We start from the raw sequence: 20,069 nt of genomic DNA, 5'->3' as shown, positions 1-20,069 counted from the left end.
AAGAAACAAATAAGTGACAATGAAACTTTGAGAACACATGCAGCGCGTATCTCTCGGAAGGCGACCTCTGTTGCATTGAAGTGCTCAGTATCAAAAGAACTTCTTGATGATATGAAAAAAGCTATAGACAAGTTGGACCTAGAAGCAGATAATTCACTGAGCAAAATACACACCAAAACTTATGAGGTTTCTCAAAGTTCTAGTGGATATGTTGGAGACATTAAAAGGTAAAGTATCAATCAGAGTTCCTCAGGTCATAAAAGGTCCAAAGAATAAAAGATCAAAAACTGTACTTCAAAAGAAGAAAGGGAAGAAAGGAAATGCTGCTAAGAAAAAAGGTGGTGCTTCTCACTTAAAAATATTTTTTACATACCTCTTTTTAGCTAGTAATATTGATTCCCTTTTATATGTGTAATCTAAAGGAGAAGATCCAAAGAAATCAACAGATATTGGAGAAACTAGAAGGGCATGCGCGGCGATACGCCGCGCACGATCACAGCCAGGGTTTACCTTACCGCCGGGGCCGGGGTTACCGCGCCCCGGCGGTAAGCACGGTTACCGCGCGGTAACCGTGAAAAACCGTACAAAACCGTGCAAAATTTATCAAAAATTCAAATTATTTTTTAAATTTATTTGTATTTAAGGAGGTTACCGCGGTATTTATATTACCGTACCCCCACGGTAAGCCCGGTAACCGCGGTAACCACGCGGTTACCGGCGGTAAGTTAAACCCTGATCACAGCTGCATGAATTTTTTAATTAGAAGACAATGCGTTGCTTGCCTTGAAGGGAACATGAATACATGAGTGATGGCGAATACATGGAGTGGCTAAATACTGGTAAAGATAAATTTCACCCTGTTATTTCTTTGTTACAAACAAACATAGGCAGCTAAATGTGAGCGAATGAAGGAGATGGCGTGGTATCGAGACCAAGTTTTCGCTCATGCCACGACGACAGTTGCTGCAGTGGGACGCGGACGTGCAAAGTAACAACACATCAACAGGTAGGTAGGCAGACATCCATGAATCGAAAACAAGCATACACATGTAAACATACAAATTATAATTTTAACATAGATTATTCTCCACGGTTCTGCTCAGTGCCCTTCTTGAAGAACATCAAGAGCTTCCTGTAGAACACACAACAAAGGCATCACAAAAACAGTAAGCCGAAATAGCAGGGTTTAGCCTTTCTCTGAAAATGATTCTAACTACTAAATATTTAACGCCAGACCCTATTGATTATTTTTGCTATAATGTTTCACTTTATTTTCAGGATTTGTAGGCTGCGTATCCACTTCTTATCTATATTCATGTGCAAGGCTTCATGACAGCCTTCGGTAGGTAACTCAATATAGAGGATTGCAACTCCAATGCACCACCAAAAATAGTATCCTTAATATAATTGACGGTCCAGACACCAATCCAAAAAATGAAATGATTGAATTCATAGGATAAAAGTCAGCCTAACTCATGTAAGTATGCACCCTGGTATTGCTTAAAAATCAATAAACATGTGCCCATTACTAAACGGTCAGCCTAACCAAAGTAGTTCATTGAAAATGGAAATAATTCAAAACATCACTAATGGCAAATAAAGATTACCTCCTCACAGAGTGCCATGTTTGCATCAAAGAACAATCTGATCGTTCCAATGTCTTCCTAGTAGTCAGCGAAGACATATGCCTATAAACAAAAAAAGCGGATGGACGTTCAGTTCACACCACAAGGTGGACATGATTCATGATTGTATATACTGAATTTGATGCAAGTAGGCAATACAGACTGAAAGTGGACATGACTATTACCAAATTGGAACATAAGGCATGATTTCCCAAACAGTGAAAATGAGTCACATAGCGCACAAGCTTAAAAAATTTACTTGTAGGGAAATTTAGTCGGGTCGTCTATGGAAAAATTGAGAAAGCTGATATCCACTTTCTACAATGATCAATGGCTTATACTTCAGATACTACAAGTTGTTTCATGTCCTGGAAGTTCAAACATATATCTGAGCCTGGCACAAGGTTACTTCTAACCATTGCTTCCAAGTCAGACGCTTGGCTTCCATAACAAAGAAAAGCAAATCAGGATGCACTGCATTCTGACACAAATGCTGATAAAATTAGCTAACTTTTGAAATATTGTACAATCAATACACCTCTTTCCAACAGGAGCACATGATGAAGTAATGTCAGCACTGTTGTCAAAATGTTTCTGCGAATGGTGAATGGCATATGTTGGAGGGTCTGCCAGTGCAAAAGAAAAGCATGTGTAAAAGTACAGAAGAATGAGAGCAGAACAAACCTGCATGAGCTTCATGTAATCCATACGATAAAGCTGATCCCCTGACAAGCTTAAAATGTGCTATATAGTCCTGAATATATACATCGCATACAACATAGTGAATATTTCTTTAGCAATCCAAATGAAAGTATGAGCCGCATATGCATTGTGTGCTTCTAAATAGTGGTTACCTCAAGTGCCCAGAAAAAATTTTCAACTGCATCTGCTGTATCCCGGAACCAACCAGCAGCCTCCCCTGGCATTTGTGTAGCAGCTAATACCTTCAGTTGCCAAAAATCGTGTCAGTTAATGTGAGTTGTAAACCGAGCAATCTATAGAAATGATTTTATGTCTTCTTTTGAGGATGTTAATCACGTGTTAATCTATCGCTCCATTTTTTGTGCGGAGGGGAGGGGTTCCAACCCCTCCCAAGAACACAGCCATAGTCATGTCAATCACAAGATCTAAAGGCCAGTTGGGATTAGAATCCCATTTCTTCTGAAAATCTGATCCGAAGACGGCACAAGTAGAATAGACTGCTTCATAAACGAACTACGCCTGAATGAAGCGAACGATGACAAGTTGACAGAAATATATATAAGCTTCTACTAAGCCATTCTAATCCAGCTTGCTAACCAACACATGCAGAGTAAGATCAAATAGCAGAAGAAGAGAATTCCACGAATCGTTTTATTTATGTACTGAAAATAGGTGATATGTTTTGTTTTGTATACTGATATGATTAATCAGCAAATCACACATCAAAACCACATCCTCACCATTTCCCCCAAACAAAACCATTATCTCCTATAGGACAATAGGACACTACCCATCAACTACCAGAAAAAATATCTTCCATAAGAAGTTCACCGGAGAAACTAAACATGAGTTTTTTTTAGCTAATCAATCCAGTAATCCTCATCAAATCCCCAAATAAAAGAACCCAATCAAATGAAAAGAAAGAGAGAAGGACCAACCGAGCGAGCAGGAACAACCAACCCGGATAGTGGCCTTCGCCATCGCAACCGTCGTGCCTTGCCAAAGTCGTCGTTGTAGTCGTCGCGGAACTGCCGCTCTCTCTCCCTACTCCCCGACGGCCCGGCCTCGCAGCAGTTGCTTGGCCGCCCCACAAACCAAGCGCTCCTACACCATCCTTGTAACAGACCACGCAGTCCATGAGCCGGATCTGGCATAGAGAGGAGTGAAGAGCAAAAGGAAGAGGGGGAAAGGGAGAGAGGGACGGTGGAGGACGGGGAGGAAGAGAAGAAGAGTGCAGGGGGGAGACCGAGGTCATCGGATCCGACGAACCTAGAAGCAAATCCGGCACCCCACCGAGCGGGGCAAGAGGGCAGGATAGAGGAAGCGACAGCATGGTGGAGACGAAGAGCACGGCACCGGCCAGCGTCAAATTACTCCGGTCGACCAGAGCCGCCGGCGAAGTGGCCGGGGTCGCTGGATCCAGTGGCAACAGGCCAACAGCCTCCTCACGGCCGGAGACGACGGCTAGGGAAATGACGAGGAGGTAGTGGCGGTCGCGCGGTCAGCTCCGCCGCCACCGCAGGGCCCGACGGGCGCCGCATCCGCCCTCCCCCTGCCGCAGCTGCCACCAAGTGGAGGGAGAAGGAGTAAGGAAGCACCTGCGCTAGCTCCGACGGGTGCCGCGTCCGTCCTCCCCCGCCGATGCCACCACAAGGGGAGTAAGAAGAAGGAGGGAGGCGGCATCGGCGGCAGGTCCGACGGGCGCAGCGCGTGCGGAGGCGCGAGGGGACGGCAACAGTACCTCCTCACCGCCACCTCGTCCCCCCCCCCCCCCCCCCCCCGTCGCCACCTCCGCCACCGCCGGTACTGCTGGCTCCGTCGATCCAGAGAAGGGACAGGGTGAGGGGAGGGAGAAGAAGAGGGGAGGGGGACACCAGCACAGGCTCCGCCACCGCCGTCGCAACGCGGGCGGAGGCCGGGACCAGAGGAGGCACAGGAGGAGGGCTGCGCCGGAGGCCGGGGGGACGTTGGGGACCAGGCAGCCAGGGGACAGACTGACACGAGGTATGGTTCAGGATAACACTTGTTCTTTTTTCAAAAACAACCTCGTATTTATTAGGATTACAGCGCCATCCCCAGAAACCGAATTTTCTTTCCTTTGTATTATATTTCTCAAATATACATGGGGTTTTCTATATAAACTACAGTGCAATAAAACTATATTAGGCCTTGTTCGGTTACTAGAGATTTAATCCCCAAGGGGAATCAATCCAGGAGGGATTGAGTGAATCCCTCTCATGTCACTCAATCCCTGTTGGGGATGAATCCCTCCCTACCCACTAATCCCCCTCTCAAATCCATGTGTTCGGTTTGGTCACGATCAACAATAGCAGGATTGGTGCTTTCCTGCTTCAACGCTGCTATTGAGTTGATGTTCAGCTTGGCAGTTTATATGCATCAACTTCAGAGCATCAAACGGAGGAAGCATCAAACATAGCAACGTAATTTGCTAATATCTTATCGTACAAATAAAATATACTCAGTGGAGTAATTACTGTAATCTCCAATGAACATCAAATGTCACTTTTGCTTTTCAGTCGAAACATAGCATTATCTAATATAAGTTAAGAATATCGATCAGTCCTAGCTTCTAAAGTCTATGCTTAATAAATATTTTAGACATATTGAAAGAAGTGCAGTGCAGATGCATAATTGATCCTTCAGCGCCCCTGCAACAAAAAGATCCTTACAGCCTTCCAGTTCCATAATTTACACCATCATCAGCATCTTCTCCAACTGTCATCACAGGAGAATTACGAAAAATTATGTAAGACCATAATAGAGCTGATTGAGGATATGTATATGGTAATTTAAAATTCCAGCAATTGACAACTACTTGTGGGTAACCCCAAAGAGAGGTAGATTATAACAACTAAAAATTAAGCATTATCTAATATAGTTTTGAATGGAAGACCATACAAACTACTTGCAATTTTCTGAAGTTTAACCATGTTCAGAACAATGATCCAGAAATTAAGCAACATGCTCCTATGCCCCCATGCATCCATATGGTGACATTGGTATACACAAATACCATTAACTTTAATCTACAGTACTTCGAGGAACTTATGCAAGCATTGCCTTTTGCCATGCCACACAAACAAAAAATGATTTTTTTTCTTCTAAAAATAGCATATAAGCTAGTTGTAAATGATCATCTTCATCATGCATGATTAATATTCATAATAACACTTTAGACAGAAACAAATTGACATAGGAATTATTATATTCACATCACAAAAATTAATATCTTGTCAACTTTCAGCATTCTTAAACATGTTGCACATGACATGAAGTATAATCTTATGAAAACATGTTGAACTGAACTAATGCAACAATCCATTTCTTGTTGTACATACATAAAATAAAACCAGTGAACATTATAATGCACAAAGTTTCAGACTCAAGTGTATAACAGATATATGGTGAATGTAGAAAAGGATGAACACCTCAACCTTCTTCTAGTTTCTCTCTCTAGAAATTAGAACGTGTGGAAGCACAATTCAGCCTTGAAAACACTAAACACTTGCTTGCTAGCTACTGGTAATAGAGTGTGACTCTGAAATCTGAACTTACTTTGTAGACAGATCCAAAACCACCTTTTCCAAGCAAACTTTCACCTGAGAAATTATTAGTTGCATCTTTTATGTTAGAGAAATCATACAGTTTAAAGCCCAAGTTGCCCTCTTCTAACCTCCAGAGAGTTATTATATTCTGCATTGCCATGGACAGCCTTCGCAGCTCCGATCTTACTCACCACGAGTAAGAACTCACAGGGAAATGCAGCAATCAAGAACTCACCACGCCCAAATCAAGAACTAATGATATGGTTTAGGACGTGCGGCGGCGGCGGTGGCGAATCAAGAACTCATCCCCACCCAACCAAGAAAAAAAGCTCATTCCCCATCTGATCAAGAACTCACTAATCCTCACCCACATCAAGAACTCACCAGATCGAGCAGAATACGAGGAGGACGACGACGAATCGCGGCGACGACGGGAAAGGGAGAAAAGAAGAAAACCCTAACCCTATCTTTGGAAGAGGAGGGGAGAGGGGAAAAGGCTGCGTGCTCACCGGAGAGAAGATGGCGGCCGGAGGAGAGCGCCGTGTCGTCGCCGTCGCCTCCGCGTCGCGCCGCCCCCACCGTTGCGCCACCTCGAATCGCCTCCGCGTCGTGCTGCCGCTACGCGTGTTGCACGTCGCCTCCTGGCTCCCGTCGTGAGGAAATTTTCCACGCCACACGAGAAGCTGATTTTTTCCCGGGCCTAGGTGAGGGGGAAAGGCCGGGATAGGCCGGGGTAAAACCCAGACTGGGCTTAACCGAACACACAATTTCGGATGGGCCGGGATTGTTTCCTCGCCGGGGTGATCCACGGGGATCGGTCCCCGATCCCGGCCGGGAACGGCCCAACCGAACAAGGCCTAAAAGTGGTGGAAGTATTTCTTCATGATTTCTCCATGTATGAAGGACTTGTACGAAAAATATGAAGGAGTTTGCGTGTCCTGCATGCATGGCCTCACCGCCCATACCAGTTGATAAAACCGGACACGAGGGGACCTCTTGTTTTATTCAAACAGGGCAATGACCGTTGGAATAGAGTGCTGCCAGTCTCCCTTGCCCAATTGAGAAGCCCTGCTCCGAATGGAGCACCGTGTCAGTATCCCAAGGAGCAAAAAAAATTTTGAAAAAACGGAGAAAAAGGAGATGGTTAGGGGAGTTATTGATTGATGATGATCCAGACGAATTGATTGTAAGATTAATGACCTTGTTTTCCTTTCAATAATTCATTTAGCTACACTTGGCCTGAATAATTTTATTTTTTTATTAGGGCTCTTTTGATGCAAACGTTGATGATAATATGCATGAAGATTTTTCAACCATGGTTGCTCCTCCAATCCATGGAGAATATACAAGTCTTTTGTTTGGACTTGATCAAGATGCCATGGCTGCTCGGAAGTTATATTTTGATTAAATATGAAATTATGGAACATGTAAGGAGTAGTCGTGCTTTGGTAATTATTTATTGACATGAGACTGTAGTTTTGCTGTGCCAGCAGCCTAGACCTTCTTTGTCTCTGTATCTAGATACCCTTTTAGCAGCCAGCTGAGAGCCTTGGTGCTCCTCGTGATTGGTTTGAAAGCTGGAATTCTGGAAACCCCGTCAGTTTGTATTTTCCTTTTCCCTTTTGTTTCTTTAAATACTGTATGAACTCTTATGCTTTCAAGTAAAAGCTGGACGGGGTAACCGTCTTTTGTCTAAAGAAAATGAGACTGTAGTTTGCCATTCCACTGTTTTGGAGGTTTATAATAAGATATTGGGCTTTATTTTGTGGAGATTTCCTATGTTTTGGAGATTTATAACCAGATGGATGCAAATCCTGATGAAATCTGGAAATATGTATTCATATGAGATCACTGTACCTAATCTGATAAGTAGAAATTACAATGTGCTCATTGACAACTGTTTACAACACCATATATTCACAGCATGCAAGACCATCTGGTCCAGATTTCAGAAGAAAAAGACAAACAAAACAACGCCCTTCAGGAGTAGTACAAGCTAATTTAGCTATATTGGCCATATGCACTTCAAGTTCCTTATCTGCAGTGGACACTAGACAGACAATCAGAGTCTCAGCTCTTCCTTTGGCGCTGCTAGCTTCCATTTCTCTTTTCCTGAAAAGATAACAGATGTGTAGTAAGTCACTGTTCACAGTAATATTCAGTGAATTAGCACTGCAATTTCGAAGAGCTTTAGTGAAACAACAAATATTCAGAAATAGCTCCATCTCCCAAGTGGACAAAATATTTGCAGAAGGTTCAGATAGTGAGTAATATGGTTATGTCGACAGAAACCTTCTGCAATTTCCAGTTGTGCTAGATTATTAAGAAACACTAATTTTACATCCAATTCCAATAAAACACACTGCAAAGAGAAGCCAGGAATCAACCTTCAATATCGCCTCAACAGTACATTGTAATTTTAAGAAATTATGCAAAATATGTCGACGTTTGATATCGCGATTCCGGTATTTGCATAGTACGGGGATCGTTGGTACCAGGGTATATGCGAGATCGAGGTAAAAGAGATGGGGACGAGGATTTTTATACAGGTTCGAGCCCCTAAATTGTCAGGTAATGACCCTGCTCCTGTTGGCCGAAGCCGGTCGTTACTCTTATTCACCATAATCACACCAGTACAATATTTGGGGTAGCCTATCTATCTGTTGTCGACTTGGCGGCCATAAAACCATCCCGTAGTCGACAACAGGGTAGTCTTCCTCCTCGAATCCGTGTCCGGTGATATCAGAGACAGCGCTAGATCCCTCCTGACGGTAGTCGTAGGAACCGTATGGGGACTAACTAGGCTTATGTCCAATGTCAATATCCGGCGGCTTCTCTTGGCGTATTTTGGCTTGTATGTTGTATCTTGATCTATTGCTCCGTCCCCCCCTCCTCCTAAGGGGCCTTGTATTTATACCCATAGGTGTCCCCTTGTCCAAGTAGAACTAGGGAAACCAATATGGATACAATCCGAGTAGTCCTTTGTCGTTTCCATGTAGAACTCTATTCATCATTCCTTATGCGGAACTCCTCCTATATCCAAAGGTTGTTTCCGTATAAGACATGGTATGTGGTGGGTCCTGCCGAGATTTAGTCAACTACTATTAGGTATGTGGTATGGTATCCATAACCCTGACAGTAGCCCTCGACTTCAATGCAAATGAACGAGTTCATATTCTCAATCCGAAGACCTTGGAATAACTGTTATCGAGCTTACATGACCGTTCTCGGTGAGTTCAGAGATAACATTAGACTTCCCTTATCAGCCTTGTGCGGGCACCTATAGGGTTTGTCTGAGTCAATCCCCGACATCAACCAAGAAAGTACAGAGCATACGACTAAGTCTCTCGTCTTGCTGTAATTGAGAATTTGGATTGAAGTCAAGAAATTTTATCTCAGCGGGTACACCATCTTTTCATTCCGTATTCCTTGTCGAGATCCACCAACCGTTCTCGAGTGATCGAGAAGGCGCAGAGTCTGCGACGGAACCTTGTCAACATTTGTCGTACTCGCCTTAGTCGATCTTAGTGTAGAACCATAGAGACATGGAGTCTTCAACAATGTCAATTAGAGTTTTCCTGAAATCAATACTCAGAAAAGAATATTAGATAGAAATAGCCCCCGAGCGAACGCTCAAATGGTGACATGTTATAATATGTATGGAAAACTAAAAATGAATTAAATTTACAGACCAATGTTTTATGTGCGAGCGTCTTCTCTTTTACCGACTTCGATCAGTCAGTTTGTTGAGTCATACACTCTCCCTAGCCCCCAGCCTTGTCATCGGAGATAAGTTCTCGGAGGAGAAGGCTCTTGGACCCTTGACCTTCCTTGGTTGAAAAAAGCACTGACCCTAACCCCTAGCCGTGAAGTTGGAAAACTCAATTTGATTACACGGCTTGGTTAATACGCACGGCGAGAACTCTTATATGACCAGGTTTTACATGGTCGTTTGTCTCTACATGATCCGACAAGGCCTTATCCGCTCTGGATGTCCCTAACTGAAGTTCCCCTAGGTTCCTCAGAGGCCTTGTCAGGACGGCGTAAAGGGACATGAGGATAGGTTTCAACTCTAGGTGTCGTCGTGGTAAGGGATCTCTGGGTAAAACAATTGACAATATTGTGTACCTGATATCAACTTTGTTGGAGTAGAGGTATTGGGAGGATCGCTACACCGCTGGTCAAAAACCAGTTGTAGCCCCAACTCGACCACTTGAAGTAAAGGTAGTGGGAGAATCGCTACACCACTGGTCAAGGACCATGTAGTAGTCGTAACTCAACCACTAGAAGTGGATGTAGTGGAAGGAATTGCTACACCACTGGTGGAGAACCAGGTGTAGCCTTAACTCGACCACGAGAAGTAAAGCTAGTGGGAGTATCGCTACACCGCTGGTCGAAAACCAGGTGTAGCCTTAACTCGACCACGAGAAGTAAAGCTAGTGGGAGTATCGCTACATCGCTGGTGGAGAACAAGGTGCAGCCTTAACTCGACCATGAGAAATAAAGGTAATGGAAGTATCGCTACACCTCTGGTCGAGAACCAGGTGTAGCCTTAACTTGACCACGAGAAGTAAAGCTAGTGAGAGTATCGCAACACCGCTGGTCGAAAACCAGGTGTAGCTTTAAATCGACCACTAGAAGTAGAGGTGCGAGAGATCGCTACAGCCTACTGGTCCGAGAACCAGGAGTAGCCTCATCTCTCGACCGATTGATGTCGAGGTACGAGAGATCGCTACGGCCTACTGGTCCGAGAACAAGGAGTAGCCTTATCTCTCGACCGATTGAAGTCTTGGTGCGAGGACCACTACGCTGCTGGTCAAAGACCAGTCGTAGTCGTACCTCGACCATCTGAAGTCGTGGTGCGAGGACTGCTACGCTATTGCCGTAGTCGTACCTCGACCATCTGAAGTTAAGAGATTGCTACAATTTATTGGTTCGAGAACCAGCGAGTAGAATTATCTCTCGAATGCCAATGGAAGTTGCGGTGCGAGAAATTGCTACGATTTACTAGTTCGAGAACCAGCGAGTAGAATTATCTCTCGGACAACAACGGAAGCTGCAGTGCGAGAGATTGCTACGATTTACTGGTTCGAGAACCAGCGAGTAGAATTATCTCTCGAACACCGATGGAAGTTGCGGTGCGAGAGATTGCTACGATTTACTGGTTCGAGAACCAGAAGTAGCCTTATCTCTCGACCGATTGAAGTCGTGGTGCGAGGACCACTACGCTGCTGGTCGAAGACCAGTCGTAGTCGTACCTCGACCATCTGAAGTCGTGGTACGAGGACCGCTATGCTATTGCCGTAGTCGCACCTCGACCATCTGAAGTTAAGGCGCGAGAGATTGCTACAATTAACTAGTTCGAGAACCAGCGAGTAAAATTATCTCTCGAACGCCAATGGAAGTTGCGATGCGAGAAATTGCTACAATTTACTGGTTCGAGAACCAGCGAGTAGAATTATCTCTCGGGCACCAATGGAAGTTGCGGTTCGAGAGATTGCTATAATTTACTGGTTCGAGAACCAACAAGTAGAATTATCTCTCGAACACCAATGGAAGTTGCGGTGCGAGAGATTGCTACGATTTACTAGTTCGAGAACCAGGAGTAGCCTTATCTCTCGACCGATTGAAGTCGTGGTGCGAGGACCACTACGCTGCTGGTCGAAGACCAGTCATAGTCGTACCTCGACCATCTGAAGTCGTGGTACGAGGACCGCTATGGTATTGCCGTAGTTGTACCTCGACCATCTGAAGTTAAGGCGCGAGAGATTGCTACAATTAACTAGTTCGAGAACCAGCGAGTAAAATTATCTCTCGAACGCCAATGGAAGTTGCGATGCGAGAAATTGCTACAATTTACTGGTTCGAGAACCAGCGAGTAGAATTATCTCTCGGACACCAATGGAAGTTGCGGTTCGAGAGATTGCTACGATTTACTGGTTCGAGAACCAGGAATAGCCTTATCTCTCAACCGATTGAAGTCGTGGTGCGAGGACCACTACGCTGCCGGTCGAAGACCAGTCGTAGTCAAACCTCGACCATCTGAAGTCGTGGTGTGAGGACCGCTACGCTATTGCCGTAGCCGTACCTCGACCATCTGAAGTTAAGACGCGAGATATTGCTACAATTTATTGGTTCGAGAACCAGCGAGTAGAATTATCTCTCGAACGCCAATGGAAGTTGCGGTGCGAGAAATTGCTACGATTTACTGGTTCGAGAACCAGCGAGTAGAATTATCTCTCGGACACCAATGGAAGTTCCGGTGCGAGAGATTGCTACGATTTGCTGGTTCGAGAACCAGCAAGTAGAATTATCTCTCGAACACCAATGGAAGTAGCGGTGCGAGAGATTGCTACGATTTACTGGTTCGAGAACCAGGAGTAGCTTTATCTCTCGACCGATTGAAGTCGTGGTGCGAGGACCACTACGCTGTTGGTCGAAGACCAGTCGTAGTCGTACTGTCACATCCTGATTTTTGTTTCAGGATTTATAAATTATTTAATAAATTATTATTAGAATTTATATTAAATGTTCATTAATTTACAAGTGAAATTAAATGTGAGAAATAAAATTTCCTAAATATAAAGCATGGCTGGATTTAAGTTTTATTAATTCTCCATGGTTAATTAAATTCTCCATGGTTAATTAAATTTGAGAACCACGAGTAGCCTTATCTCTTGACCGGTTGAAGTCGTGGTGCGAGGACCACTACGCTACTTGTCAAAGATCAGTCATAGTCGTACCTCGACCATCGAAAGTCGTGGTGCGAGGACCGCTACGCTATTGCCGTAGTCATACCTCGACCATCTGAAGTTAAGGCGCGAGAGATTGCTACAATTTACTGGTTCGAGATCAGCGAGTAGAATTATCTCTCGAACGCCAATGGAAGTTGCGATGCGAGAAATTGCTACAATTTACTGGTTCGATAACCAGCGAGTAGAATTACCTCTCGGACACCAATGGAAGTTACGGTGCAAGAGATTGCTACGATTTACTGGTTCGAGAACCAGCGAGTAGAATTATCTCTCGAACAACAATGGGAGTTGCGGTGCGAGAGATTGCTACGATTTACTGGTTCGAGAACCAGGAGTAGCCTTATCGCTCGACCGATTGAAGTTGTAGTGCGAGGACCACTATGCTGCTGGTCGAAGACCAGTCGTAGTCGTACCTCGACCTCGACCATCGGAAGTCGTGGTGCGAGGACTGCTACGCTATTGCCGTAGTCGTACCTCGACCATCTGAAGTTAAGGCGTGAGAGATTGCTATGATTTACTGGTTCGAGAACCAGCGAGTAGAATTATCTCTCGGACGCCAATGGAAGTTACGATGCGAGAGATTGCTACAATTTACTGGTTCAAGAACCAGCGAGTAGAATTATCTCTCGAACACCAATGGAAGTTGCGGTGCGAGAGAAAGCTACGATTTACTGGTTCAAGAACCAGGAGTAGCCTTATCTCTCGACCGATTGAAGTCGTGGGGCGAGGACCACTACGCTGCTGGTCGAAGACCAGTCGTAGTCGTACCTTGACCTTCTGAAGTCGTGGTGCGAGGACCGCTACGCTATTGCCGTACTCGTACCTCAACCATATGAAGTTAAGGCGCGAGAGAATGCTACAATTTACTGGTTCGAGAACCAGCGAGTAGAATTATCTCTCGAATGCCAATGGAAGTCGTGGTGCGAAAGATTGCTACGATTTACTGGTTCGAGAACCAGCGAGTAGAATTATCTCTCGAACACCAATGGATGTCGTGGTGCGAGAGATTGCTACGATTTACTGGTTCGAGAACCAGCGAGTAGAATTATCTCTCGAACGCCAATGGAAGTTGCGGTGCGAGAAATTGTTACGATTACCAATGGGTCGCTAGAGTTGGTTTATTACATGTGCATCTCATGTGGCCATCATGACTCACATACCCAACTTGTAGCATATCCAGGTGTCCGTCCGCAATCATGTCGGGTGATCAAGCCGACATCGTTTGCAAGCAATTATCCGTTAACAACCTTTTTCTCAAATAGCCTAGCCATAGCCAGTGCTATGAGATAGGTCGTCGGTCTTCGTTGGTAGGTTGGGTGCGACAACTCTGCATTTGTCGAAAACGTTCTCGATAATGTGGTGTGCTCGACCACAACCTACTCGAGTGCTCAATTGTTCCTAAAAAATATTTTTCTAGAAGGCAAGGCATATCGTAGAGAATATCGAGTATGTAATCAAAAAAATGCGTGGATCTTCTAGTATTATCAGGATATAACGAGCAGATGTAAATATCAGGCATTATGTAAACCGTAAACAAGCATGATTCATACAGAAGAGAACAGAGCGAGCCCCCAGCGTTAGACCGTAGTCGGTTTAACGTCGGAAACACTCGCACAATAGATATTGTATAAAAACATGCTCTAGGTAAATATAATAAATTATTGATCTAACAACTTGAAATTAACATAGGTACGATAAATTTCATATAAAATATTATGTACCTTTATAGACACATGCCAGATGTATCTACGAAATTAGTAGATTAATTAAAAATCAATCTTACTAATTACCTTAGTCTACCTGTCTCGTATCTACGTTACCTGGATACGCCTGGGAGGCCACGTATCCGTATCGGATACGCCTCCGGATACGGATACGTATCGGATACGCCTCGATACGTATCTCGTACGTATCCCCTCTTTTTACAATTTTCAGATAAATAAAGAAAATCCCGATACGTCTCCGATACTCCAATCCCTAAATCCATCGATCAAAATCCCAACCCGCGAGCCAAACTCCCCTCCCCCAAATCGCAGCGCCGCCTCCCCAAACCTGCTCGTTCTCTCGTGCGCCACCGTCCACCGTCGCCGAGCCGGTGCCATCGCCGTCCACCGTCGTCGGGCCGCGCCGCCGCCATCCACCGTCGCCGGGCCACGCCGCCGCCGTCCACCGTCGCCGGGCCGCGCCGCCGCGGTCAGCAGCCGTAGCGCCGCGGAGCAGCTGCAGCTCCGCCGTCGTCTCCGGCGGGCGCAGCGCCGCCGCCGTCAGCAGCTGCAGGCCTGCAGCTCCACGCGTCCGCCGTCGTCTCCGCCGGGCGCAGCGCCGCCGTCGTCAGCAGCTGCAAGCCGCTGGTAAATCTCCTCAGGTCTCCATCGTATTTGTTAGATTCAATAGATTTTAGAAGTGGAAGTAGTGGCGGTGGTAGCAATAATAGTGGCAATGTTGTTGGTGTCTTGGTGATGCATCAAGAGAGACGAACAACTAGTGGCAGTGGACCAACAATGGCTGGCAACATCTTAGAATGCTGTTCGTGTGATTCCACCCAATGATGATGAAAAGAAGCCCCCGTGGAGGTATGTTGAGATATTGTAATCCTACACTTATATATGCATTGGTTTAGCTTTATATTATTCCTACTTTGGTAAGATGCTGGAATCTGATGGTGATGACTTGGGGTGTGTTTGAGGGGAAGGGGATTGAGGAGATTGAGAAGATACGCAAAACGAGGTGAGCCATTAGCTCATGATTAATTAAGTATTAACTATTTTAAATTTCAAAAATGGATTAATATGGTTTTTTAAAGCAACTTTCCTATAGAAATTTTTTGCAAAAAACGCACCGTTTAGTAGTTTGAAAAGCGTGCGCGCGGAAAACGAGACTCAATCTCCCCAAACACCCTGGAACGAACGGTGCCTTGCGTGCTCTGCTATATATGCTAATGTCTAATTTACTCTTCAATTTTTTTCTATTTTTTAATATATACTAGTATGTATATATATATATATATGCGTATCCCCGTATCTTGTTTTTGGAAAGATGGCGTATCGGCGTATCGCGTATCCGTATCCGTATCGCCGTATCTGGGTAACGTAGTCTCGTATAAGAATTTTGGAGGCAAGCAGATAGTTGCTTTTGGTGCTATGGGCATCACGATGATCATATAGTGCATGTCAGCAAGGCCAGTTGCATGTAGCTATGCCAGCTGGTCTCATGTCCGAGTAGGTGGGAAAGGTCCAACTAGTCAGACCTTGCAGGCGCGCATTGTCCGAGTAGGACTCAGCCGATAAGGTAAGTAGTACATGCAAAGGTACAAATTACTCTATTATTACCAATCTACAGTAAACAAGAATAATCTATTTACAGAAATTTGGGACAACGAACCTGATGTCATTGTAGATCAGAAGCGCGTTTCGTCGTGGGCTGTGTTTAGATTTAAAGTTTGGATCCAAACTTCAGTCCTTTTCCATCATATCAACCTGTCATACATACAGCTTTTCAGTCACATCATTTCCAATTTCAACCAAAATTTAAACTTTGCACCGAACTAAACACAGCCGTGGTCGTCCGATTTGATCCGGTTACAATTCCGGCGGTGGAAGTCCGCTCGGAGGTTGTCAGAGAATCCATCTCTTGAAACCATATCGTCGGAACCTTGAAGCACCAAAAACCCTCTACCTGGCGCGCCACTATCGACGTTTGATGTCGCGATTCCAGTATTTGCATAGTATGGGGATCGTTGATACCAGGGTATATGAGAGATCGAGGTAAAAGAGATGGGGACGAGGATTTTTATACAGGTTCGGGCCCCTGAATTGTCAGGTAATGACCCTACTCCTGTTAGCTGAAGCCGGTCGTTACTCTTATTCACCATAATCACACCAATACAATATTTGGGGTAGCCTATCTATCTGTTGTCGACTTGGCGGCCATAAAACCATCCCGTAGTCAATAACAGGGTAGTCTTCCTCCTTGAATCCGTGTCCGGCGAGATCAGAGACAACGCTAGATCCCTCCTGACGGTAGTCGTAGGAACCGTATGGGGACTAACTAGGCTTATCTCCTATGTCAATATCCGGCGCCTTGTCTTGGCGTATGTTGGCTTGTATGTTGTATCTTGATCTATTGCTTCATCCCCCCTCTCCTCCTGGGGGCCTTGTATTTATACTCATAGGTGTCCCCTTGTCCAAGTAGAACTAGGGAAACCAATATGGATACAATCCAAGTAGTTCTTTGTCGTTTCCATATAGAACTCTATTCATCCTTCCTTATGCGGAACTCCTCCTATATCCGAAGGTTGTTTCCGTATAAGACATGGTATGTGGTGGGTCCTGCCGAGATTTAGTCAACTACTATTAAGTATGTGGTATCCATAACCCTGACAAAATACATCACAACTTCACAAGACAATCGATTATTCTTTACGTGTGACAAATTATCCTTCATGAGGACCAATCTGTACATAGGAGAAAACTATGCTAATGCACTGAATCATTCCAAATTTTCAATCAAGCAATCAGAATCGAATTGCATATTTTCAAAAAACATACCTTCTGGCTGGCATGCTAGCTGCTGCTCCCTGCAGACCTTCTCACTCCTACGGCGCTGCTGCTGCTTGGCTGCTCCTGCTCGCGCGCAACGCACTCCCGCGCCGCCGCCGGACTCCTGCTGCACTGCTGCTCCTGCTCACGTGCTCCCGCAGCGCCACGCTGCCGCTGGCCTGCTGCTCGCGGCTCGCGCGGCCGCTCTGGCGCTCCGCTATCTGCCCTGCCTGTCGGCTGCCGCCTCGCGGCCTTGCACCAACGCGCCGTCGCCCGCTGTAGGGGGACTCAATTCCGAGGAGAGCAGCAGGGCTCTTACAGTGCACCGTCGCCGTTTTAGAAGCAGCAGCAGCAGCAGCCGCCACCGTTGTCGCCATAGCAGCTGAGAGCGACGGTTGACTTGGTGCGGGCCTGCGGCTTGGACTCGTTGTGATAGGCATTGGCTCAGCTCCAACGAAAATCATGACAGACGCGGCTCGCGCAGGCGGCAGCTGGACACGCGTTGCCACTTCGCGCGGTGCCGCACGAGAAGCTTGGGATTGTGCTGCCGCATAGAATTTTTCTCCATAAGTCTTAGTCATATATATGATTGTGTAAGGCTGTGTTCGCTGTTGCTCATTCCCATCCAAGAACAGTAAGCGCGGAAAACGGCACGGTCTCAACTTTCGTATAGAAACTTTTTTTTTAAAAAAAACGCACCATTTAGCAGTTTGAAAAGAGTGCGCGCGGAAAAAGAGGGAGATGGGTTGGGAAAAGGGGCAACCGAACACAGCCTAAGTATATAAGGAAACTTACGCCGTATTCTAGGTTTTCCTCCTTCTAATCCTGCCTCCAAACCTATATAAAAAAGGCCAGAAGCCCCCCAAGGGTATAACCACAACTCGATCGTCAGATCAATACAACACCCAGTGGATACAATCCCCGAAACAGAAGTAGTGAACCTGTCTAAACCTTGTCCTCCTTACTCATCAACTTTAGATCTCGTGCACTATCCGCTTTCTAATTGCTGATTTCTAGAATCGATAGTATACGTGTCGGTAATGTGGGCCTGGGGGTACTTCGTACAGGGGAAAAAGGCCGCCTCAAGCCCACGTGGCACTTTCCGACCCGAGGGGGGTCGTGCCCGGAACTGGTGTGTTGGCTATCCCCCACGAAAGGGGTTGGGCCGCCTCGACCCTCTCCGTGCACGGCCACGTGTGTGTGGTTTGGGCGGGCGCGTCCAGCGCCCACCCACCGCATTTATTAGAGGAGATGGCGTGGCACGTCGCATTAAATGCGGCGTGCAGGCACACCTACTCGGCCGATCAAGTCCGGAATGATTGATGTGATGGCGAGCATAGCGCCCCCCGCGTACGCCTGCTGCTGTCAGGGAGCATGGCCTGCGCCATGCTCCGTCTAAATCGCCATTAATGAGGGGTTTTGTGGGGACCCCCGGTTTTATACACCGGAAATCTCATGTGTCATACAGTACCACTCCCTGGATCAGTAGATGGTACACACATAGCACAGTTGTATATCACAAAGCTGACATCGTTTACAGGTGTTTCTACAATAATAATACAAGGGTAGCCCAAACGGGTCCCAAAATAGACCAAGCATGGTCATGTACAATACAAAATACCGAAAGCAATAGATAGGATAGCGGAAGCGAAGCAGCGGCGGTCCATCGAATTCCACAGGCAACGACTGGTGAACCTATGGTCCCTAATCCATCGTCACGTACTTGACAGCAGCATGGCATAAATATAATCGACTCCAACTCCTTTCTAAAAAAATTAATTGAGCAAGGATGAGTACATACGTACTCAGCAAGCCGCCACTACAAAATGAATCTAATGCACACAGGGGTTCAAGGATGGCTTGGTTTATTTGCATAAAGCTAGTTTTCACAATTCACCTAGCAGTTTTAATTGAAAAACAACGTTAATGTTGAAGTTGTAATTTTCCAGGGTTCATCCACCTCTCCAAGCCTCGCTTGGTTCGGTTTACCCTCACATTCATTTTATACCAACTCTATCATAATAACATTCCTACGCATTGGGCAAGGTTCTCATGTCTCACCATTTCTACACTATGCAATATTAAAATCTATGAGTCTAGTCAAGGGTAGTACATGTCTCGGCGCTCATTAACCGTGAGCATGGCAATTCGAATATATTGGTTTACTTACACCTGTAGTGGATGTACGCTTTTAATCCCGCTCTTCGCGGCTTGCCCTACACATGAGCCTAGTCCCAACACATGAGACTTGCCACGGCCCGGCTTTTCGGTCGCTCTCGCATTTCGGCATCCACTCCAAGGACTATGAGCCCCCATTGCACCCCGGCACTCCAACCTACCTACTGTCGGATGGTGAAGGGAGTCCTGCCGCTCCCGTGAAAAGGGATATCTACTACGTTTACTTATAGGGTGTATTTTAAGTTCTTGACGTCATTTACCTTTTCGACACTGCACTATCCTCAACATTCACATACAGAACCTACCATGACTGAGGTGCCGCCCCACGAGAGCTTCCTAATCCAACGGGTATGCCCATACATGAGAAAATGCGGTCGTACTCTATTCGTTTCCCATATAGCTTCCTGACTTATCCTTAACTAACTAGGGTCGGCGACTAACCGTTTCCAGAACTACCCATATTCTACTCATGCCACCCTAGTCGAAATAGTTTTGTTTCATTAAGTTTTGGTTTTCGCAAAAGAGTTGTGTGTGGCGGGTGGTGCTCATGTCTCCACCCGCAAACCATTAATCACTCACATCGAGCAATCTCACATCCATAACCATATAACATAAGCATGGAGTGTATGTTTATATAATAGCAATACTAAGCAATGTCAATAATTGACCGCAAGGCAAGCTATGATCAAATGTAGGTACGCAATT

General features: G+C 45.6%; 1 protein-coding gene and 2 long non-coding RNA genes across 8 annotated transcripts; 1 reads left to right on the top strand and 2 right to left on the bottom strand.

The window, feature by feature from the left end:
- Positions 1 to 741: 741 nt before the first annotated feature.
- LOC4350020 (uncharacterized) lies at positions 742 to 4,318 on the bottom strand. 6 transcript variants are annotated; one of them, XR_010737499.1, is made up of 7 exons: positions 3,597 to 4,318; positions 3,266 to 3,431; positions 2,480 to 2,569; positions 2,310 to 2,379; positions 2,164 to 2,219; positions 1,608 to 1,688; positions 742 to 1,132 (listed from the first exon to the last, which is right to left on the bottom strand). XR_010737499.1 is itself a non-coding variant. In XM_066305323.1 (7 exons), the coding sequence occupies exons 1-5, from the start codon at positions 3,658 to 3,660 to the stop codon at positions 2,209 to 2,211; spliced, it is 444 nt and encodes a 147-aa protein (XP_066161420.1). In that variant the 5' UTR covers positions 3,661 to 4,318; the 3' UTR covers positions 742 to 1,132; positions 1,608 to 1,688; positions 2,164 to 2,208. The 6 variants fall into 6 exon arrangements, 4 of the variants coding, with proteins under 4 accessions (XP_066161420.1, XP_066161421.1, XP_015615288.1 ...); XM_066305323.1 differs by having other exon boundaries at positions 3,266 to 3,474; XM_066305324.1 differs by having other exon boundaries at positions 3,266 to 3,441.
- Positions 4,319 to 7,708: 3,390 nt separating this feature from the next.
- Positions 7,709 to 18,372, bottom strand: LOC107277828 (uncharacterized). Its single transcript, XR_001540987.3, has 3 exons — positions 17,196 to 18,372; positions 16,030 to 16,124; positions 7,709 to 8,005 (listed from the first exon to the last, which is right to left on the bottom strand). It is a non-coding gene; the product is annotated as an uncharacterized lncRNA (long non-coding RNA).
- Positions 14,656 to 15,293, top strand: LOC136353937 (uncharacterized). Its single transcript, XR_010737501.1, has 2 exons — positions 14,656 to 14,999; positions 15,118 to 15,293. It is a non-coding gene; the product is annotated as an uncharacterized lncRNA (long non-coding RNA).
- Positions 18,373 to 20,069: the final 1,697 nt, after the last annotated feature.

The sequence above is a fragment of the Oryza sativa genome, chromosome 11 (assembly GCF_034140825.1).
Source record: "Oryza sativa Japonica Group chromosome 11, ASM3414082v1".
Lineage (NCBI taxonomy): Eukaryota > Viridiplantae > Streptophyta > Magnoliopsida > Poales > Poaceae > Oryza > Oryza sativa.
The sequence above is the reverse complement of the archived record's forward strand: the minus strand, read 5'-3'. Positions and strand labels throughout refer to the sequence as shown.

Coding starts and splice junctions, on each gene's coding strand:
- LOC4350020 (XM_015759801.3), bottom strand. CDS start 3,660: ATGCTGTCGCTTCCTCTATCCTGCCCTCTTGCCCCGCTCGGTGGGGTG. Junction 3,475..3,596: donor GGTGCCGGATTTGCTTCTAG/GTTCGTCGGATC, acceptor TCTCTATGCCAG/ATCCGGCTCATGGACTGCGT. Junction 2,380..2,479: donor ATTTTTTCTGGGCACTTGAG/GTAACCACTATT, acceptor GTATATATTCAG/GACTATATAGCACATTTTAA.